Raw genomic sequence first — 24,156 nt, forward strand, 5'->3', positions numbered from 1 at the left:
TTTTGATCTATTTGATCACTTGATTTTTTTTCTTCTTTTCGATACAAGTACTGAAACAAAGAACTTTTCCACACTTAAATTGTAGTTTGTACAACAAGTTGCAAAGGAAGATTTTTTTTAGCATGAGTTACATTTATCCAACGAGGTTCACCGATTACATTAAAGTAATTTTTTTTTAATTTTCAATTACTCAAATAAAACAGGTATGATTCAACTAACCATATTTTCAACCTTCAAAAATCATTTTTATTTAATTTGAAGTTTAACGCAAAACTCAAATATTTCATACAAAAATGTCTTCATTTTTGGTTAATATTGTCAGAATTTTATTATGGTTAACTTAATCAATTCTTTTGATATTCTTTCTATTCTTGACTTGGTTATCCGAAGGTCTTGGAAAAAAAAATCACTTCGAATAATCGATGGAAAAATTCGATGAATCACGAAAAAAAAATTCTTGCCTTAGTTTTGATTGCCGAGTCTGTGTATGACTTCAAATCTACTCTTAAGTGATTAATAATTTTTAAATCTGAGATGGTGGCCTGAGATGGGTGATGAACCATCAGAATTTGGCCAACCAACCAGAATTAAAATGTAAGAATATAAAAAAAATCAAAACAAATTCTTAATGGTTCGATTATACGAAGTCCCATGAAAATCTTCGGATAATTCCACTTTGGATAATCGAGGCTTTGGATAATCCAGTCTGTACTGTATTGAATAATAAGCAATATATCAATATATTCAATTAAGTACTGCAATTTTTGCAGAACAAAAAAATAAAAAAAAAATTATTGACATCCATCGTTGTTCGGGTCATCCCATCCGAGCAAGCCCTGACCGAGGTCAACCGGGCAGAAGAAAGCGCTCCAACTCTGAACAATCAGCGCCTGCTGCTTCTGCCGTCTGAGGAGCAGTCTTCTGAAAGAGGCGGAATATGATTATCTCGTTGTTGATGTTTTTTTCCTCGCTGAAAGTGCAATTTATGTAAAACTCATTCTCAGACTCAGACTTCAGCCCAGGGAGGAGAGAATTTTTAATTATAATAAATTGCAAACTATTTGTTCTGCGAGCTCATTCGAACGTACTGCTGCCAGAGAGTAGTACATAGCGCAATTTCTCGCCGAAAGAGAGCGAGATACTCGGGGAACCGGTCTTGCGTGTGTTCCGTCCCTTTCCGCCCTCGAACAGCGGTGTCGACGTCGTCAACGAAAGGGTTAAGTCCTTTCCCCCGCCTCTCCGGAGTGCGTCATTCACAATCGCTAGCGAACTTGAGCTGGAAGTTTTCAACAGGCCAGGTCACATTCTGGACCGGGAGATTTTGCAATTCTGTTCTGGGCCGACCATCGGGTCCGCCCGGAGAGGTCCTGCCTGGGTTGCCCGGGTTGGGACAGTTCCGGTGCGGTTCCCCCGAGCCAGCCTGCGGTCTGCGAATCGTTCATCGTGAGAATGCTTGTATTTCTGCGAACCATCCCCAAGTGACCGTCCCGCGGACCCAACGTCGCTGTCCTTGGCCGTACCTGACGAAAGTGACCCATTCGAGGGCGCGGATCATGGACACACGTGGCCGTTGTGGACGTTCCTTGGCGGTTCAACGAAGCAAACTAATCAAACAACAATATTTTGAGTCCCCTTTCACAGTAGCGAATTCAATTTCCTCGTGAAAGGTAATAAGTTCAAATTTAGAACATAAAAAAAGTGCATCCGACGTATCCGAAAACAGCAAGCCTTGGATTACCAACCGCTCGAGCCTACTTGGATGACATCCGGCCAACGTGTTTGAAGAAGAAGTGCTGTTTTGTAAATCAAATAAAAAAACAAGTGATCACGTGAAATTAAATATTTGTCCAAAATGATAGTGCGCGAACAGAGCTATTGTGGAGAGTGTGTGGCCTACTACGGCCGATGATGATGCGAGCTAGCTGCAGCAATTGCAGCCAAAGTGCACTATGATTGTTATTTCAGACGCCGTCGGTGCAATATTCTTCAAAGTGCAGTCTAGTTGAGTCGAGAGAAAGAAGAATAACTGGAACGGAATATTGTCTATAAATAAAATGTTTGCGAGCCGGCTCCGAGCCAAGGAAATGCAATTTTGCGACGGTGCATCTTTTGTTGATTTTGTGCAGGGATTGTGTGTGTGCGAGTTTGTGTAAAGTTATAATTTGCAATTACGTGTGCTAGTTTCTGGTTTTCAGTTACAGGATGGTGCTTCAGTATATAAATGAAATATTTCTATGTAATCATTAAAAATCAATGTGTACAAATGAATGCTTTTTAAAGTTCATAATTTTGGTTCAACTTAAAAAACATAAATATTAAAAAAACCAAGTGAAATATTATGAGGTTATTAAAGGTAGAGAGGTCATTAAAGTAGTTTGTAGAGCAAAAGTATTTTACACACGAAACAATACTAAAATTTAGAAAACACATGGATTACAGTAAACTGTTAACGAGTAACCAATAATTTGGTTACTCGTTATCAGTTGTAAGCATATTTCCTTGAAAAAAATCACACGATTTTGGGATAAAAAACAGTTGCCAATTAACGTATTTATTTATTTTTTTATGATTTTATTTAATAAAAAACTGAAATGAAAACAATTTAGACTTCAAACAAATTAAAATCGAAACTAAAGTAACAAATGCTCGATATATATTTTTTTAAATTGAATAATCAGAAAATTCAATCTAGGGTTTGCTAAAATTACATTTCAAACTTTAAAATATTTCTAATATTACTTGATTTTTTTTTTAATTCTCAAATTAACTTATTTTTTCGAAAATACTCAAATTTAATACTGTATTTTTTCGAAAAAACTCTTTTTTTTATAATTTGCAAGATGAGTAAATTTTGTATGCATTTTCGCTTCATTAGTATTTTTTTGTAAAATACTCAAGCTTTCAAAAATAACGTATTTTTGCGAAAATCATTCATGAAACGGAGCGAAATTTTATATGCATGTGTTAGGCCAAAGTAAATATTTTTCAAAGTTTTTATCCCTCGGCTCTGACCGGGGTCGAAAAGTGTTTCAAAATGCATTTCACACAAGTTCAGTTGTTTTGCAATGATTAGTTTTCAAAAAATGCAGGGGAATTAATTTTCAATTGATTTCAGCTGATTGCACTTAAACTTCCGTTAAAAAAAATTTGAAAAAAATCGCCCCCTGATTTTTCGCGAGGAAGGCACAAACTTTTACAAAAAAAATCTACCATCCTTATTGTAAGATACCGTCATCAGGGGTGACGTAGGGTCTGGGGTGAGATTGGGTCATACAAAAAAGCTGAAATTGTTATGACCCAATCTCACCCCCAAACCCAATGTCACCCCTGATGACGGTACTCAAATTTTCTCAAATATACGTATTTTTGTCCAAAACACTCATTTTTTTTTTATAATTTGCAATATGGGTACAAATTAACATACTCAAATATTCACAAAATACATTTTTTTAAATACCGCATTTTGCATAAAAATCGAGCTTTTGGAAAAATAAATAAATTTTGTAAAAATTAAGTTAATTATGACAAAAGAAATATTTTGCTTAAAAATATGAGTACTATACAAACAAAACTTTAAAAAGTTAAAATTTATAATAAAACTAACTTAATCCACCTATGTGGTTAATGCCTTCCTCACTTTTACCAAAAATGGGTATATGAGTGGTTTCATCATTTTTTTAGATCCAGAAAAAAAGATAAATGTATAACTTATGTGGTCATAACTCGAGACAGGGTTGCCAGATCTTCAATGTTTTGGACTCTTTTGAAAGGCCTTTCAATTACCTAACCAACGATGGGTCGTATGATGGATCCGGATATAGTTTACATACATTTAAGTGAGATCCGGCTTCAAAAAAGTACATCAATATCACTTAAGTGGTCATACCTCGAGACAGGGTTCCCAGATCTTCAATGTCTTGGACTCATTGGAAAGGCCTTTCAATTACCTAACCAACGATGGGTCGGATGATGGATCCGGACATCGTTTACGTGCATATAATTGAGATCCGGGTATTTGTGAAAACACATTTTTATACATGACTTTTGAACTACTTATCGAAACTTCAAACAATTCAATAGCGATGTATGGGACCCTAAACCAAGTCGAATACAACTGGTTCGATCAAAATCGGTTCAGCCAGTGCTGAGAAAACTCAGTGAGAATTTTGGTCACATACATACATACACACACACATACACACACACAGACATTTGTTCCGTTTTCGATTCTGAGTAGATATGTATACATGAAGGTGGGTCTAGGAGCTTTTAATAGAAAGTTCATTTTTAGAGCAGGATTATAGCCTTACCTCAGTGAGGAAGGCAAAATTAGAAAATTATGAAAATTCAAATATTTTTGAATAAATACGATATTAATGTGATAATTTGAATATTAAACAAAACAAAACTCTAACAAAGTCAAAATGCATACCAAATTTCTCTTTGTTTTCTACTAAGATTGCAAATTTTGAAAATGACTATTTAAAAAAATAAGGTATTTTGAGAAAGTTTTTGTGTTTTACAATTAAAATATTGAAAGGGTATAAAAAATCAATTCTGGCGAATTGATGTAGAATATTTAAATCACTAGCTTAATTTCAGTAACGACAGTTACGCTACTGCGAAAATTTGCAAACAAAAAATCTAAGAATCCATAGGCAATCAAACGTCAAAATTACCCCCCACTAGAGGGCGCTGAAACTTGGGGTGATGTTTTCATTATAACCTACAGCGAGTAAGTTGGTTTGAAATTTGAAATTGTTTTATTTCATCATAAAATCGAAATTTATAGCAAATTATACCATTTTCAGGTAAGAAATAAATAGCTTAATTGATATAAACGAAAATATTTTTGTGATGGCCGATTTAACCTGTTCATTATCTGATTCAAAATAAGGGAATGTTTTAATCAACCAAAGCCTAACTAATCAATTGAGAATGTAGATTATTCAAGAGGAAAAATATTTTTTAAAGTCACTTCCGAGGTCACTTCTACCATAAAAGCAAAGCTCTGCTTGAAAAATGGTAATTGGAATGATTTTCAAAATTTGCAATCTAACCTCATTCTCGCGTTTTCAATCCGGATCTAAGAATTTTCAATGAAAAAGACAACTTAGCAAAAAAATCAAAAAGTCAATCGATAGAACTTTTTATTTCTTACCTCCTGTTAACTTTATTTTATTCCAAAAGATCAATTTTCTTTTAAAAAACCTTTAAATAGTTTTCACTCGCCTTTGCACTTATCGCGCAAAAACGTAAACGTAACCTTGCACCAAAGTTCTCCTACTCGAATGTAGGTGGCGAATCGAGTTTTTAGCTTTGGTTTTGGGGGCCTATACTGTTCCGTAAAGTTTAACGCCTTATCATATTCTGTGTTAAATGAAAATAATGTTTTCATCCCTTTGACAAGCACCACTAAATTTTTAACTTCAAATGGACATTTCTCGAAAATATTGAATGGAATAAATCGATTCTGCAGTTATCTACTTATGTCAATTGAAATTTTATCTATTTTGGGCTAGTCAGAAATAAACCATTTTGAATGTATTTCAAATTTTAAATTAACCATTAAAACATGTTTTCTGTAGAATCAATTATTACAATAATGTAGTTAAAATATAAATTCTTAAAAATAAATAGTACTATTACTGCATTAGGCTGTTACGAATATTTTTAAAAAATTTTCATGGATAATAAAGAATAAAGAAAATATTTCCATCATAACAAAAGTTATGACTTTGAGGCAAAACATATATGAGAACACAAAACCGATCATTGATGTTTCGCACAAAATTTTGCCATATATATTTATTCAATTCAGTTTATGTTTATTTCTTGTACTTGTTCAATATGCAAAATATTGCATTTTGTTTACCTTAAATTTTAATGTAGAGTTTTGGAGATCCTTTCATCCATCGCTTTATTAAGAATTGGATTATAATAATAACGGGAGCAGAAAAAATCAATTATTCTATTCAATTCAATCCAATTTTTATTCATTTAGGCTTAGTAAAATATGCAAAATAACTTCTTTCATTATAAGAAATGATGGCCAAAGTTTCATCGATCCAAACAGATCAAAAATATTAAAAATTTAAACCAAAAAGAAAACCAGGTTTCATATATTCATATTTTCATATAAAGTTTATATCGAAACTTAAAATGCAGTTACCCATACTGTTTAGCAGTTGAAAAATCGATAAACTTTACCAAACTTGATAACAAAATTTGTTTGCATGGTTTTTTTCCGATTCAATATTTAGCTTTTTTTTTTCAATGTGAAAATAAACTATGGAAAATCTTCAAAATTTTAATCATTTATCTCTTATGAATATTTGAAAATTCGTATAAAATAAAGTGGTATCAAAACGAATTTTACTCAAACCATGTATCCCAAAAGTACAAGATTTTCTTCGACATAAAACCAAAAAGAAATTCCATGTATGTAAAAAAAACCCAGACAGTAACTATATGTAACTCTCACATATGACCTTTTTCTCCAAGAAATCAAATTACATAGGAGCCACACACCAGCAAACCCATGTTCGTGCTTTTCTCAGTGCTCGCTTCCTTCCAAGGACTCAACTCAAGGACTCGACCGTGTCTTCTTCTCCGCTTGACACCACCTAAAGAAATCGGAAAATTTATGAAGACATGCGCTCTGACATGTGCTGCTCCACCGTGGGGAAGGGGGTTATATAGAGTGGGGAGGAGGACTCCTCCATTCCACACTCCTCGTTTGAAAAGTTTCATAGCCTACTGCTTCTCATCCCAGCATTTTAAAATCGATTTCTCCCAGAGCAAACAGTTTCCGTGTTTCAACATTTTAAACGTTCTTCTCAGCCTCAGCCTCAAGTTGTAAAATTTTCAAAACCAACTTTAAAATTCAGGCCCCAAATTGAAAAAGGGGTTGGAGTTTTCCCTCTCCAGAAATAGTTTCCATCGTTTCTCATCATTTCTGTTTTCATTTCTCGTTTTCAACAAAGCAGAGCCGGTTTTTCTTACTTCGAGCCCCCCCAAATGAAGAATCGCGACTTTGGTGCGGGCTTTTTATTCCCAAAAGTTTAACGGTTTGGGGCATTAAATTCATAAAAAAGGGTGGTGTGGGCAGATTCGTTTCCAAAATTCTCCTGGGTGCTTTTTGGAGCCCCAGTCGTCTTCTTTCTGATGCCTGAGTTTGACAACAGGGTCGGAGTTGGAAGATAATTTTCCTTGCGTATAATGTTTATACAAGTCTGACTCTGTCACTCGATAGCGCGTTCGCTGAAGCTTGTGTAAATATATAATTTTCAGAAAATTCAATCGATTATTTTTCATTAGCGCAAAAGACAGACCAGCTTGAAGAAGAGTGTTGTGAACTGGCGACGCGCTTTGTTCGAGGGCAAACGGAAACGGCAACTCTTTCCAGATCAGTGAAAATTTTGCGCGAAAAATTTAAAATTCACGAAAGGAATAAGTTGAGACAAGTTCTGCAGAGGTTGCTTCTTTTTGTGTCCTTGCCAGAAGTTGGTACAGTTGGCTGACAAGAATTTCGAATTGGAATTCGTGGTGCTGGTAAGATAAGTGAAAAGTCATTTATAATTGTGCAAATTTCTTTGGCTGGAATCCGTTTCTGTATTTGAGCTGTCTAAGATGAAATTAGTCGTTAGTAAACGTAATTTTGCTGGAATTTAAGGGGATCAATCGTGTTAACAAAATCTCTTTTGGAGGTTTAAACTCAAAAGACACTTTTTCAAGATATAAAAATGTAAAATTGCTCAATACTTTCAGGCCACTTATTATGTTTGAAAATTTAACAAATATTCATAAACGAAAATAAATGGCTTTTTTACAAATCTTGAGTTTTTTGAAAAGGTCCAATAAACCAAATTTTCAGTTTTTGCTTTTGGGTGTTTTTACTGACTCAAGGCGGTTTCAAAAACACCCAAAATGCAAAAAACTGGAAATTTGGTTCATAAGACCTTTTTAAAAAAAACTCCAGAAATAAACTTTATCTATCGTCAAATTTTCAATACTTTTGATGAAAAGCAAACCCAAAAAAAATTAAATAAATGGGTGCTAAGCCCTATCTCGGGTGAGCTTTCAAAAAGCCGTAAGAGCCACCGTGACCTCTGACACTAATTTTCGCTTTTCTCCTAAATTAAACAATATTTCATTTGTTTTTAGTTTGAGGAACTTGAAGGACGTGTAGATGAACAATCTAAAGAATTTTTGATATTGGTTTTTCGTAATTAGGAGAATACCGATGCAAAAAGGACTTTGTTTACCAATGGCTCTTACGGCTTTTTGAAAAATAATCCGAGCTATGTATATTGTATGCACAACTGAAAAAAACACGATTAAAAAAATTCTGATCACTTTTTCATTTTTATGCAAAAAAAAATATTGGCAAGACAACATTTTTTCGATGGATCAACTATGGTCCCCTTGGAACGAGCTGTCAAGTAGGATCTTTTCTGTCAAGAAGGACCGAGAAGTTATTTTTTTTTTAATTAAAAATCCATTTTAAATCTTTTGCGGTCGTTCAAAGGGTCATTGTACTCAGAAAAAAAGCTTTATCGTTATGAGCAATAAAATCACAAATTTAAACATCATTTTAGAAGAATTCTAAGAATTTTAATCGATGAAAATAAGTTTTTTCTAAGTGCCATATAAATAGCCTGTTATTTACATCTGACGATGTCTTCCAAACTATCGGATCTTTTTTTGTGGGATATTATTGACCTTTTATGTGACAATAATATAAAAAAATCAAGCATAACTTTTGAAAAGGTTTACAACAAAATATTACACCCTATTTAATTAGGGACCAATTTTGAAACTATATTCAAAAAAAGATAGCAGTCTAATTAGGTTACCCTTAAAAGAATTCATTTTCATTATTCATATTTGTCCAATTTTCAAAGACTCAGATAGAAAATTGTAGGATTGTTTTGTTGGTGATGTTTTTTTTCAAAACGTATTTTTAAAATACATAAAAAGGAAATAAATTGCAAATTTCAATCGTTTTTGAAAAAAAATCATTTTTCAACACCTAAAAAAATCAAAAATTCATACCTCTGGAACCAGATTTTGCACCAAAATGCACAATGACTCAAAGGGTGAGCAATACTCCATCAAAACCAGAAATGGATTTAATTTATATTTTTTATCTGTTTCAAACTTTGTGGGATCCTTCCCTATGACCAAAGAATTCATATTCGAAAACCTGTAACTTTTGAAGTAATTTTTTGATCGATTTGGTGTCTTCGACAAAATTGTAGGCATTGATTAGAATTATTCTGTAAAAATAGGTACACTGAAAAACAAATTTTAACGACTTTAAATTAACTTTTACCACATAAATGCAAGAATCCGTATTTTTATATTTTTTGGAGGTTTTTTATTATGTTGTTGGTGACAAAATCCGCAACTTTTGCAGAATAAAAAAAATTCACTGAGTGACGATTTTTTGAAAAAAAATGGACCCTTTCAAAAAAATACTTTAGATTGGAAATGAGTTTTTAAGTGAACTCTACTGCCCATTTTCGCATAAATGCCCCACATGCAAAAACTGCTGAGCTGAGAAATACAAATTTAAAGTTTATCCCACACTTAAGGCTACGTGTTATGTTTTTACGAAAAACTGGATTTCCTCCTGATTTCTAGAGCAAAATACTGGATGTTGCAGGCTTTTGGGAAAAAGCACACGATTTTCAACCAAACTGCATCAATAACTCAAAAGCGATGAAAATGCATATGGGACATTTATGCGATCAGGGGCAGACTTCTTGAATGTTATCTGACATCAAACTCCAAAACAGTCAAATATACATGTGCTGATATATAGATATATAGGTTTTGACAGATTTTGTCAGATTTTACATTTTCTACCAATTTTGGACATCTTTTTGATTCTAATGAACAATTTAAATTGAAATTTAATGTTTTTGATACCAAAAATACATTAAATCTTTTGTATTTTGTTTCAATTTTTATCATCTCTACAAATCTACAACTATCAGTCGGAAGACTTAAAATATTTTAAACCGTAAAAGACAAAACAAATTCTTTATAAATAAATAATGTTAAAAATACGTAAAAAATGCATGTTGGACGATCTAAAAAAAATGAAAAATTAAGGTAAAAAATAAATATTTCAAAATAAATTAAGTTTAATGCTTCAAAAAAATTATAAATTGGCAAAAAATAACAAACTGTTCATAACTGTTTCTAACAAGAAAACTGTACCTCTCAACATCATTGACAAATTGCTAAAACTCCTGAAACAAGCTTCTGTTTGCAACCCGTCTCGAGACGAAAAACAAGCCATTAAGTAGCCTCGAGGCAATATCTCCATCTGACCATCGTCTACGCCTCGCCTCGTGAGTAATGAATTGTGATTAATTAACGTCTAATTGCATTAGGAAAACATTAACGCGACCAAAGTGCACCGGCTCGAGCAATCAATTTTTCTTTGCCCTTTTTTTCGTTACATCACCCCAAACTAAAATCCTTTTGCAGATTTTTGTGCACGAAAAAGATGTCATCGTTTATGAGGAAAAAAACACGAAGAGTTTCCGCTTAAAAATTTATAAATTATAATTACGAATCTTCCCGGGGAGATTCGTCCAGCTTAAGCTCCGCACACAGGTGCTTAAAAAATAATTTGTTTCGCCGACGGTCCCCGAATAAACTGGAGACATCTCGGTGCTTCCGGGTGGACTTTGCATAAAATTTCCATCCTCTTTTTCCGGTTGAACACCTTCCCGTTTTGGAAGAGTTTTTTTTTTCTTGGCCAAACTAAATGTTGCAGAAAGGGGTTTGCGCCCTTGACCTCCCTCACTCTTTCCTTAGGCTGAGATATTTGAAGGAAAAGGGGTTGATATTTCTTGCACGACGACGACGACGACGACGACGGCAAAAACGGGTTCAAAAATTATGAAATTGCTTCGAACGACAGGGTAATTGGTAGGAAAAATAATGAATAATTAAATGTGATATTTTGTGGATCCGGCAGTCAAAAGTGGGGCGTAGGTAAGTACGGACACTTGAAGAGGGTTTTTTTTTATCAACTCTTCAAAGTTTTTCTCGAAAGTGGCTGTTGAGTAGGGAAGAAAATGAAATTATCAATGATTGCTCATTGTCTGGAAAGTTTTATCCGCAACATCTGGAGGATGGTGCAAATGGGTTTTGGATGACGAGTTTGAAAAGTAGATCTTTACTTCTTTATACTTTTCTTTAATTTAAGATACAATTATTTTTACCATTTTACTCCTTAGCTTAAAATAAATAATTGTAATTGTTGAGTTGAACACAGTTCTTCGAACCGCAATAAAATCCAATAATCAAAGCTTTTTCCCTCTCCTAACAGGATATCGAATAAACAAAAAAGTACATAATCGTCCTTCCACCCACAAAGAAAAAAAGAATTCCCCACCACGACCACGTTGGCCACTCCCTTTCTCGATGGGAAATTTTCACACGCAGCAACAAAAAAAAACCGTAGAAACCAGCGATAAAGAAAAAACAGTTTTCCCACTACCATTTCCCCACCACACCACTACTGCTACGTAGTCGTCGCGCCCCCCTTGTGACGTCATGGGAGAGTGCATTCCTCTGGTTGGGGAAATCTCGCAGCTTAGTAGGCTGCTGCAGATGTGTGAGAGTGGAAAATTGCAAACAAACAAAAAAAAAATCACTCTTCTCAAAGGGTCAAACTGAGAGAGTTTCGCGATGGATCCAAGCTAGCCAAGCAAAAAAAGGGGTTCGAGAGTCAACGCACTTCAGTCTGGTTTTTTTTCTCTCTTTATTTTATCTTCGGTTGCTGTGATCTGTTCGTTCTCGTGGTTTTGTGTGGGATGATGCTCACGGATTCGGTTTCTTTTTTTTCGCAGTCAACTTTTGCATGTTGCAACAACAGTAGGTATGGAAAAGGAAATAAGAGGAGGAAAAAACTGCTCGCAAATCTACGCAGTAAGTGAGTGCACAAAGAGATGGACGCGCCCAAGAAGGTAAACAAGAAATGCTGTGTCTGAGGTCAGGACCGGAGAACTGGTTTCGAGGTTTGGTTTGGTGTGTTTTGCATTGGGTGCAGCAGCTCTTTTATTGCAATGTGTTTTCTCATCAACGAAATCTGGATACTTATGAACCTTGGATTTCATTTGAATCATTAAAGGACATAGTTTTTTTAGCATCAAATAATATCGTTTTTAGTTATTAAATAAGGGTGATTCTCTACCAACTCACACGAAATCGGGAAAAGTTGCCCCGACCCCTCTTGGATTTGCGTGAAACTTTGTCCTAAGGGGTAACTTTTGTCCCTGATCACGAATCCGAGGTCCGTTTTTTAATATCTCGTGACGGAGGGGCAGTAGTTAATTTTTGAACATTAGAAAAAAGAGGTGTTTTTCAATAATTTGCAGCCTGAAACGGTAATGAGATAGAATAGAAATTTGGTGTCGAAGGGACTTTTATGTAAAATTAGACGCCCGATTTAATGGCGTACTCAGAATTCCGAAAAAACGTATTTTTCTTCGAAAAAAACAATAAAAAAATTTTAGAATCTCTCCCATTTTCTATTACTCGACTGTGTTGGAACATGTCATTTTAAGGGAAATTTAATGTACTTTTCGAATCTACATTGACCCAGAAGGGCCAATTTTTTCATTTAGAACAAAAAATTTCATTTTAAAATTTCGTATTTTTTCTAACTTTGCAGGGTTAGTAATGTTTTACAAAGTTGTAGTAACTACTGCCATAATTGTTTCACTTAGAAAAAGTGCCATGCGAAAACCATTATTGATACGAAAAACGGTCAGCGCTATGTCAGCAGTAATATTTGCATATCTGCAATTGTGTGTCACGAATCACTCTCAAATTGAGTCCATATTGAGATTAAACCCGTTTATTTGCATCTTTAAATATAAACAAGGTACTGCAGTAATATATTTAAAATTATTAGCAATATTTAAAAAAAAAAAAACCAGGCCGTTGCAAAAAAAATCCAATTGTATGTTTAATAAGGGGGGGGGGGAATATCCCCTAACAAAGGCGGTTTAATTTTTTTTTTATATTTTGCATGTATATGTTTTTTTTTTTTTTTTGGGAAAACCTCGCCACCTAAAAACCTAAAACCAATTGAACTATATAATATTTTAGGTAGAGTAACGTCAGGAGACAACTTTGGCCGTGTTTTTGGATAATTTTTTTCTACGTTAAATTAATCATGATTTTTCAAAAGCAATTGAAATAAAAAAAATCTGTCAATGGCAAAGAAAAAAAAATTAAATATATTTAAACTTCTCAAGTTATTGAAAAAAAAAAATATTTCTCAATAACATATTTAAAAAAATTCAACGTAATTGCAGTTTTTTCACATGCAATTTTCTTGTGATGCTGTACATCGAATTTCAATAATTTTCATAATATTTTAAAATAATTTCAAATCGATTAAAAATTTAACCAATATGAGTAAATATATTTTGAAAAGTTTTCAATTCACGTTTTTTTTTTTTTTTTGAAAAATAATATGAGTTTTACCGAATGAATTAGCTTATAATTTTCTTTCTCAATTTTTTTACCCTGAAATTTTGAAAAGTATTTTTTTCTGAAAAAAGTGCAATCTAATCATGGAAACCTTTCTTTCTCATTTCTCAAAAAAATATCAGTTCTTTTTCTTTATATTCCTTAAAAGAAAAACTTCAGATACCTTTATACAATTTTTAGTCAATTTTCTTTTGATCATATTTAGCCAACTAGTAATTTTCTTGTTTGTTTTATAGTATAATGAAATAAAAGTATTTGTTTTCGGAATTAAAATCCAACGAAAAATATGTTTTAAATTAATTTGAAACAATAATATTGACATCACTAAATCCAAATAATAAGGTGAATTAGCAAAATTTGATTTATAATGCATAAACCACAAAGATTTTTTTCTGATAAGATTTTTGAAATTATATGTCAAACTTATCTGTTTTAATGAAGACATTCAACTATATTCCATAAACAATTTTAAGTGTCAGTATTGAACAATTTTAAAAATACATAGTGGACAGGATGAAATAGTTTCGTGGGCCAGATGTAAGACAGTCCTGTTGTCAAGGATTTTTTTTTCTTATTTTGAACCTTTCAATAAGAAGTGATTTGTTCTCTTATCTCCTTCATAACTATAATTTATTCAGTTTTATTTTTATTTTATAAATATTTTTTCTTAATATATTCTTGAACACAAATTTAAAAAAATATTAAAATTATTAAATCTAAAATTATAAGGATCTTTGTGTTACTATTGTGAGGAGTTTATAAATCAAAATTTTCTTTAAACAAATTTTTAATGATGAATTTTACTATAACTTTTTTCACAAACTGTATATAAATTTATATAGAGCAATTCCAGCCCAAACTGGAATTTTTTAGGTACTTTTTTCTCGACCCTCTCCGATTTCAATGAAACTTTGTAGACATGTTATCCTACGCTTATATAAGCCATTTTTGTGTATATGGAGCCAGTTTCACTCGATGAAGACATTTAAGAAGGGCGTAAGTGATTTCAATATTTTTGTATTTCGTTATTTAAATATTACTGTATCTCAAAGCCGTTGCATCGTATCAAAAAATGGTCAATGACAAACTTGTAGGAAATTTAATGGGCTTTCCGGAAAAAAATACACTGAAAGAAAAAAACACGCCTCTTTTATGAGATGTTTTGATTTTTAAGTTTTAAAGTGAAATTTGGAGGTGAGCCCACAATTTTTTTTCAATCAATTTTTTTGTGAAAATAGCCTAAAATGTAACAAAAAGACTCACGAAAAATGCAGGATGGAGCAACTCACCTAAAAAAATACAAAAATCAAAAAAAAATCGAACACGAGAGTCGATTCTCCAGACAATTTTACATAAAAGTCTCCATATTGACCATTGTCCTAAGTCCAATCCTTGTGAAGTAACAGCGGCTTGAAAAATTTTTTTTTGAAAAAATAGGTTTTTGGTGGTTTTTGACAGTGGATGGATGGATTTTTCAGTCTCGAAAATATTTTTACCAGAAAGCTCGTCCAATTTCCCATAAGTTTGTCTTTGACCACATTTCAATTGGATGTATGAGCTTACAGATATAAGCTAATTACATTGCTCATAACTGAAAACATAATATTTTTTCAGTGTAGTAATAGTAACCAAACACAAACACAAACTGAATATAAATTTTACGGTGAATTAAATAAACCCATGAACATTTGACTTAAAATTCCATTCAAATGGTGTTTTTCGAAATTGCAAAAATTGTTGTATGGAAATCGTCTTATTTATCCAACTCGGTGAATCTCATTTGATAAATGTACGACTCGCGCTAAAAATATCTTCTTTTTGCAATTTGTTGCATAAACTACTACTATTGCAAACCGTCATTGATCATTCCTTTTTTTGCATTTTTGCTAGACCCAATGTCACCCCTGATGACGGAATATGATTTTTTTTAATGTTGTAAAAAAAAGGTTTGAATGAAAATTGATAGTGATAAAAATATAAAATCATTAAAAAAAAAGTTTTTTAATTAGATAACAAACCCACAAGCAAAGAAAATTCGATTTTCCTTCACCACATTTCCACCCAAGTGGTGAACTCCCGAGGTGAATACAGAAACAAAATCGATCCAAAGCACAGCCTACTGCTCGCCATTCACCCTCTTTAGTACAAGCTTTATCCAACGACCGTACAAATGTTATTCCCTCGTCGTTATTTCGCCGCAAGCTTCCCCTTAACGAAACAACCCTGTTGATAAATTTTCCCTGTTTCGCCCCATTCAACAAGTCGCTTCAACCGTCGTCGCTCGGTTGGCACGTTCCCAATTTCGACCCCGAAACTATCTCCCCTCCCAAAACTGCATTGCAAAACCGAGACGATATAAATAGTTATAGTTGGTGATTTTTTCGGATGCTGCGAATTTCCCAAGCCAGATGCGATGCAGCTAACACTGCCAGACCTGGTTTCGCGACGGTGGTACTTCGACGAGATGCAGCGCAATTGCACCATCAGTCTCTTTGGGGAAAAACTATTATTTTCTCGTTTCAGTAGGTAACTCGCTTCGCGAGGATGCAGCTCGCCGTCGAGGGATCATCGCAGCGCAGCTTCCGACTGTGACAATCGGTTAATTAGAAAAAAGGGAATTTTTCGGCACTGCCCTCCTCTCGCTGCGCCAATCTCAGACGGAGAAGAGGGAATTAGAAGAACGACTTGGGAATTTTCAGTAATAAGATGTATAGTTTTATTTTGCTTCTTCGTCTTCTTCTTCTGTTTTACTGTGTTTTAAGTAACTTTTATAAAGTAGATTGGTTGGTTGGGGGGTCATTTTGGGTAGGGAGTAATAAATTTACTAAACATTTGTGAATCATTGACTCAATTGTGAATGTGTTTTGTTGTTGGTTTCATTACTCATGTATGTTTTGTGTGTGTATTTATTTGATTAAGTGTATAAGATTTGGACACTTGTTTTTCGTTTTTATATAGGATTCATGCTTGCTTGCTTTTGTTAGCTATAAATACAGTTACATCATTCGATAAATGCTTAAAATTGATTTAGTTTGCCTGTATGCGCGATTCTGATTGGGCGGAAAACCTACTGTCTCAGAATGTGTGAATGTGCTGTTTGTGTGAATGTGAGAGGAAAAGCTGTTTCGTTGGTGGCTTAAAAGTAGTTAAGATATCATCAGCTTATGACTAAACTCAAGGTGTGATATAGGTAACATATTTTATCGTTTGCTTTCTCGTGATTTTAAAAATATTGAAAATAAACATGAACAAAATATAGATAACAAAATTAAATAAGGAAAATGTAGAGTAAATTGCACAATAATTAGCCGTACGTGTGTGTGTTTTTTTCTCGTAAAATTGGAAGATACTTGTGTCAAGGACGCATTTTTCAGCCTGTGTGTGTGTTTTTCGTGTTTGTGTGATTGTGTTCGTTCTGAAAATATGCTTTATCAGTCATCAAAATAGCGCTCAATTTAAAACTAACAACTTAAACTAGCACTTTAACTTTAAATGTCTAATGCTTAAATACTACAAGTAATTCCTCGATTTAATAGTCTCCTTGTTAAACTCACGTTAAACTAATCATCATGGCAGAAATAGAATTTTTCATTTTCATGTTATTTTCCACTACTTAGCTCTGTATATATGTATATTTAATAATGTATAAATCGGCTAAAGGTGATTTCTCAAACCACCCCCTGGACGCCATCTTACTTTAACCAAAATGTAGTGTAGAAACGGTCTCGTTCGCTCTCGCGCAAGTAGTCTCGCGACAGTCTGCCTTAAAGATTACTAAAAAATGCTTCCCGGCGCGCTACGTGCCATTCAGTTCATCCGCTCTCTCTCTAGCACAAAAATAAAGTTTAGATCTTTGTTAAATCTAGCAAAAAATGTCCTCGCGGACACGTCTTTTCGTTACCTTTCCTACCACTTTTGTTAGGCCCACCTTAGCTTTACTTTAATTTGGTTAATCTATCGGTTTCGTTCTCCTTACAATGTACACTTTTATATAAAATATATTTTTGTTGTATTCTGTCCTCCTTCGGTTGTGATCCAATATTTACTCGCGTCTAGCCAAAAAAAATCGCCTAACCTTAAAAACTGCTCTCTTCCTACCAAAATCTTACGCTAACACAACAATTGAATTCAACAGAGTTAACCTAATCGTGACTTCCCCGTGGTAAGTACTCACACTAAACTAAAAACGCTCCCATTTTTTTACAAGGCAGACTTTTGTGAGGGTGACTGTTTGACAAAGCCAAAATGAGGGGTAAATTTTCGACAAAAACAAAAAAAAACCGTTTAATTTTCCTTTCCGTAATGCGAATCAGTGCGAATGAATTTCAACATGAAAAAATTGTGTGAATTTTGTTTCCGAAACAATGCGTGCGATGAATTTTGAAACTAACTAACGTCTGCTATTTACAGAACAGAAATGTGTGTACCCGATTTAGTCCTTTCGCTAGGTTATGTACAAAAAAAGCAACAAAACTTCTTACCGTCTAAGCACTCTTCCTGCAGCCGTTGTATGGATTGCGTAACGTAAAATGTTACTCATAACTTGGTCAGCTTTAGTTTTGCAGTGAAAAGAGCCATTTTTGTTTGAAAACAAAAAAAAAATCTTAAACTAGCGATGAAATTGTGGCTCCTTAAATCAATTTACGCAAACAACTTTTTTCAGTGTGTGCGCTCTTGAGAGCGGTGGAAAGCTATCGCAGCAGGCGCTGCGCGCGCTTCACGTGGTGGTGAAGCGTTTTCGTGAATGAATGGTTCGCGCCCGTGCTAAGCAGGCGTTGCGAACGCAAACGCGCGCTCTCGCGCTTTCCGCTAGAATTCAAATCGCTCGTTCAAGGCACACTTGATCGCGTTGGTTGGCGGAATCTTCGGTCGAGTTTTGTAACTTTGCGTTGCGGGTTTAAACTTTTTGTTTGTTTGGAATATTTACAAAATATAAGGTAATTTTTTTTCTTGTGAAACAAATTCGCTTACAACCTAGAACTTAGCTTGCATATCTTTGAAAAGGACGCAACAAACGTAACCTTTCATCGGCTAACTAACGGGCTAATGGAATGCACTTTTTGCTTTATCGTTATAACATTTTTATTTAATATCTTTTGTCGTTTTTGTTGCAATGCTGCGTCACCTGCAGTAGAACGGGGAACTCGGCCGAGCGATTTGCGCAAAGTTTGCAATAAATATCATTTTTTCAATACGCTTGGGGAAAACACATTCAAACAAAACAGAAAGAACAAATATTGCACGAAAATTTCAACTAAAAATCAACAAGTTTAGCGGGGAAATTTGCTGCGCAAATCAACTCGACTTCGTCGTGGAACAAAATTCAACACCTTTCAGCGTGTGCTTTGATTGTATCTTTGTTAAAATTATCTACTTTGTACATTGTTGTTTCAGTTTAGGAAATCCAGAGATGCGTTTTCGTCACAAATTGTCAAACACTATTAGGGCAAACACAGTTTTAAAAGGTAAAACTAAACAACGTTAAGCTCTTTAGGAGACGAAAAATATAAATAAATAAAATTAACCACCCTAACGGCGTGGCGAAAGTACGAAACGACTTTGTAAGAAATTATAAAAAAAAGCGAGGAGAAAAAAAGATCCCTTACATCTTCCGGGCGGCCTGCTGCCGGCTGATGAGCGCCCGCAGCTTGGCCAGCTCGCTCGTGAGACTCGCGTTGGCGTCCTCGAGCGACTCGACGCGCTTCCGGTAGTCGAGGTTCTCCGACACCAGGATCTCGACCCGGCGCTCCAGCTGGTCCATGTATTCCTTCTTCTTGCGGCGGCTTTCCTGGGCGGAGATCTGCAAAAAAAAACGATAAGTGTCAGTAAGAAGCTTTAAAGTGAGGTTAGGTTAAAAAACCTACCTTGTTTTTGATCTTCCTCCGGATCTTCTTGAGGGATTTTTCCTCGGCTTTGGTCAGCGGAAGCCGCGTCGGGATGGGGTAACCTTCCGCTAGCAGGGTGCGTTTTTCCTCCTCCGTCAGGATCAGGTTGCCCGTGGATCCCTTCTGTAATGTTGGAATTTCAAGTTAACATTAGTTTCTTTTTTTAAATTTAGGCGTTTACATTGTAATTGAATTGTAGTCAAACATTTAGTCATTTTTGTAATTTTGGTCATTTTGGTCATTTTGGTCATTTTAGTCATTTTGGTCATTTTGGTAATTTTGATCATTTTGGTCATTTTGGTCATTTTGGTCATATTGATCATTTTGGCCATTTTGGTCATTTTGGTAATTTTGGTCGTTTTGATCATTTTGGTCATTTTGGTCATTTTGGTCATTTTTGTTATTTTTGTAATTTTGGTCATTTTGGTCATTTTGGTCGTTTTGGTCATTTTGGTCATTTTGGTCATTTTGGTCATTTTGGTCATTTCGGTCATTTTGGTCATTTTGGTCATTCTGGTCATTTTGGTCATTTTGGTCATTTTTGTCATTTCGGTCATTTTGGTCATTTTGGTCATTTTGGTCATTTTGGTCATTTTTGTCATTTTGGTCATTTTAGTCATTCTGGTCATTTTGGTCATTTTGGTCACTTTGATAATTTTGGTCACTTTGATAATTTTGATCATTTTCGTCATTTTGGTCGTTTTGGCCATTTTCGTCATTTTGGTCATTTTGGTCATTTTGGTCGTTTTGGTCATTTTGGTCATTTTGGTCATTTTGGTCATTTTGGTCATTTTGGTCATTTTGGTCATTTCGGTCATTTTGGTCATTCTGGTCATTTTGGTCATTTTGGTTATTTTGGTAATTTTGGTAATTTTGGTAATTTTGGTCATTTTCGTCATTTTGGTCGTTTTGGCCATTTTCGTCATTTTGGTCATTTTTGTTATTTTTGTAATTTTGGTCATTTTGGTCGTTTTGGTCATTTTGGTCATTTTGGTCATTTTGGTCATTTTGGTCATTTCGGTCATTTTGGTCATTTTGGTCATTCTGGTCATTTTGATCATTTTGGTCATTTTTGTCATTTTGGTCATTTTAGTCATTCTGGTCATTTTGGTCATTTTGGTCATTTTGGTCACTTTGATAATTTTGGTCATTTTCGTCATTTTGGTCGTTTTGGCCATTTTCGTCATTTTGGTCATTTTGGTCATTTTGGTCGTTTTGGTCATTTTGATCATTTTGGTCATTTTGGTCATTTCGGTCATTTTGGTCATTCTGGTCATTTTGGTCATTTTGGTAATTTTGGTAATTTTGGTAATTTTGGTAATTTTGGTAATTTTGGTAATTTTGGTAATTTTGGTAATTTTGGTAATTTTGGTAATTTTGGTTATTTTGGTAATATTGGTTATTTTGGTAATTTTGGTAATTTGGTAATTTTGGTAATTTTGGTAATTTTGGAAATTTTGGTCATTTTGGTAATTTTGGTAATTTTGGTAATTTTAGTAATTTTGGTAATTTTGGTAATTTTGGTAGTTTAAGTCATTTTGGTCATTTTAGTCATGTTAGTCATTTTGGTCATTTTGGTAATTTTGGTCATTTTGATCATTTTGGTAATTTTTGTAATTTTTTTTTCATTTTTGAATTTTTTGTAATTTTTGTAAATTTAGTTTTTTAAAATTATGTCGATTTTGTTTTTTTTTTTGTTTCCGGCAAATGTATCTTTAGGTGGAGAAGAATGCACCTTTAGTGTATCATCTTGGAGAAGATTGACAGATCCAACGATGACAGTTGTAAAAGACGAAATATAAATCAGTCATTTGTTTAGATTTGGCCTAAAAGCGAGTTTCTAAATCATATCCGAAATTTTGGAGAATTCTTAGAAAACTTGCCACGACAATGGGCAGGGTGCACTGTTTGTTTACAATTTGTTTTACAATGCTTACACCAGCTTTCAAACAACTTACCGGTTGACTACTGATGAGCGGGGTGTGAATCGGTTGCCTCGTGGTTGCATTTTGTGCAGCCACGACCGCGTTCCTCGCGGCAGCATTCGGCGACGAAGTCAACGATCCGGAAGTCGTCACCGACGACGACGACGCCCCATGAACCGATGTCCTCCTGCTCGAAGGTGTACTTCCACCACAACTACTACCGCTGCTGCTGCTACTGCTACTGCTGGAACAACCCGGCGAGACGGCCGAAATGACGGCGGGCGGGGACATCGGGGACGCGTGGTGTTCCGGACTCTGGTTGCCCTCGGATTCGTCGCTCGGCAGCGACGACGGAGGCGTCGGCGGGAGTCCGAAGGAGGAGGAGGACGTCGACTGCGGTTCCATCTTAATGTTCAGCTTGGACATGACGATCTTGGCGGGTTGCTGCTGGGAGGCGATGGTGGTGCCGCCGGAGGTTGTGCAGATCGTGTTGCCGTTCGTGAGGACCAGCTGCTGGCTCTTGAGCAGACTCTGCGAAGCGGGTGTGAGCTGGAGGGTGCCGTTCTGGAATGTTGAGGATCGGATCGTTAGAAACTGAGCTCGTTGAGGTTGGAGCTGGGATCTTACCTTGTGTTCCAACACAAGGTCGGACTGCGTGTAGGCGGCCATGTTGGCCAGGTTCACCGTTGAGATGGAGTATCCGCCGAGGACAGTTCCGCTCGCGCCGGCTCCGGTTGGCGAGGGAGGACAGCTCGAGCTAGGCGACATGGGTTCCTCCTTGACGGTCATTTCGTCGATTTCGATGTCGGACGCTACGCTGCCCGAGCTGGACGAGGAGGAATCGCTGCGTTTACTGCTGTAGCCGGAGCTGAGCAGAAGACTGCTGCCGGAGTTGCTCTCCTTGAGGTGGTTATTGTTGATGGTGAGGTGGTTGTTGTTTAAGCTGATGGGATGCCCGAGCACCAGTTGGTGGGACTGCTGGGCTTGCTGTTGTTGCAGTTGCTGCTGCTGCTGGAGTGTGCTGAGCAGGTTGAAGCCTCCGGCAACGCCGACAGAGTTCTTGAGGGCATTCGGACCGTTCAGTGCGGAGAGTACTGTGCCGCTAGCCGCGGACAGGATGGCCGGGATGTGGGCAACCCCGCCACCTCCTCCCGAGTGCCTGTGAATGATGTGCTGCTTGTTCTGGCCGTTCATGCTGATGGCGGGATAGCACTCTTCCTCCATATCTGTAAGGAGAGAGAACAATAGTAACGCTCAGTCAACGTAGTAAGCCATGGCAGCACTTTCCTAAGCAAATATTGTCTCAACCATAAATCTCGAGCCTACCGCATGCAAAACCACTTAACCATTACATAACGAATCATAAATTCTGTCCCCCCATCGGAACCGATTAATCATGCCTAGTCGGATCAACTCCGATCATCGCACACGCCGCTGCGCGGCCAATAATTACCAATTGACGACGACGCGATTGATTTATTGACTTCCCTCACCCTCGTGTCCCCCCGTCCCAATCATTCTTACGATTCTTGATCGCAGTCGCTCGACCGCTCCGATATCGATTCTGGTTGCAATAACTTTCGCTTTCAGCGTAAGATTTAATCGCCATCAAAGGCGGCGGCGAAATCAGATCGAGTACGCGCGCGCGAAACTTTCCAACCAGAGGGACAATAAATCTTGCAACGCCGCTTCAATCAAAGTCGGCTGGTAAAGTTCGCCACCACCATAACCGCCGCCATGGCAGCTTCCTCTTACGCTCGGTGACCAGTGAAGTTTGCACGTATCGCACGAGGCGACACTTTGTGACAAATTTATGTGGAATATTTATTGGTGACACGGTTGAGTTATTGAGAGTGTTATTATGGTTTTTTTCAATATTACAGTTTCAACACTCAAAAAAGAAATTATGGTAAATTATAGTTATTTATGCACGGTTTGAAACATTGTTGCAACAACTGAATCAAAATCACCGTGACCATGGTCCAACAATCGCTCGTGACCCAAAAAATAATCCTCACTCGAAGGTGACTCATGCGGATCTCACCAACAGCTGGACTCCTAACGAACTCAATCACCGCGCTGTGGTCGCAAATCTTGATTGCATAATCACGGTCTCCCTTTTATTGACCGGCTCTCCATTTGTCGTCAGGCGCAACGAATCCACACACGTGTGTGCAAATCAGGCCACCCCAGCTTTGACAGCTGGCCTCTCCGCACGGTTACGACCTGCGCCGGGACCCAGTTACGACCATCAGCAACAACAACCCTTCCAGTAATGACCACCGTTTATAGTCGCCCTCCAGCTCCAGTGGTCGCTCAAAATGGATGATTAATCAATAAACATCAAACAAATATTATGTGCGAATTTTATAACCGCATCGTAGCAGGCCATGTCCCCCCGTGTCGATGGCTAATGATTCAAAAAATTTCAATTATTTGCTGCGCGATCGCCGCCGTCAACGACGGCGTGTGACATTCCGACATGCCAATCCAAGAAAGCCACGGTGCAAGTCTAGAAAAAACCACGCCGCGGTAGGAAATTGGTAGCATTTCATGCGACGACAAGCAGAAATTATCTACATCTAATTAATAACCATAATAAATCCGCGCGAGCGGCAACTCTTACAATATGGCCAATGAGTGAACGAATCAATAAGAGTGAGGAAGCGAAAACTCTTAATTGAATAATTATAAATAAAAGAAAGAAAAAAAAATCAAAGAGTGCTGCGATCCCGGGCCTCAATAAGCCCAATCAGAGCCTGTACTCTCCGTCCACCGATGCTGCATAGCAAAACAAGGTATTCGTCATCTTTGCCGGA

The 24,156-nt window shown here is 36.1% G+C and overlaps 1 protein-coding gene and 1 long non-coding RNA gene across 2 annotated transcripts in view; one reads left to right on the forward strand and one right to left on the reverse strand.

Annotated features, from left to right (window-relative positions):
* Window positions 1–1,332: 1,332 nt before the first annotated feature.
* On the forward strand, window positions 1,333–2,264 carry LOC119767353. The gene is made up of 2 exons (XR_005277463.1): window positions 1,333–1,443; window positions 1,642–2,264. It is a non-coding gene; the product is annotated as an uncharacterized LOC119767353 (long non-coding RNA).
* A 13,955-nt stretch (window positions 2,265–16,219) lies between these two features.
* The window catches only part of LOC6034509 (cyclic AMP response element-binding protein A), a 116,259-nt gene continuing 108,322 nt past the window's right edge, over window positions 16,220–24,156 (reverse strand). Inside the window, exons 3-6 of the mRNA XM_038253835.1 lie at window positions 21,965–22,563; window positions 21,371–21,901; window positions 19,392–19,535; window positions 16,220–19,327 (exon numbers count right to left, since the gene is read on the reverse strand). Of these exons, the coding sequence (XP_038109763.1) occupies window positions 19,130–19,327; window positions 19,392–19,535; window positions 21,371–21,901; window positions 21,965–22,563 (1,472 nt within the window). The 3' untranslated portion in view covers window positions 16,220–19,129. The remainder of the gene's footprint in view (window positions 19,328–19,391; window positions 19,536–21,370; window positions 21,902–21,964; window positions 22,564–24,156) is intronic.

Source organism: Culex quinquefasciatus, chromosome 2 (assembly GCF_015732765.1).
Source record: "Culex quinquefasciatus strain JHB chromosome 2, VPISU_Cqui_1.0_pri_paternal, whole genome shotgun sequence".
NCBI lineage: Eukaryota > Metazoa > Arthropoda > Insecta > Diptera > Culicidae > Culex > Culex quinquefasciatus.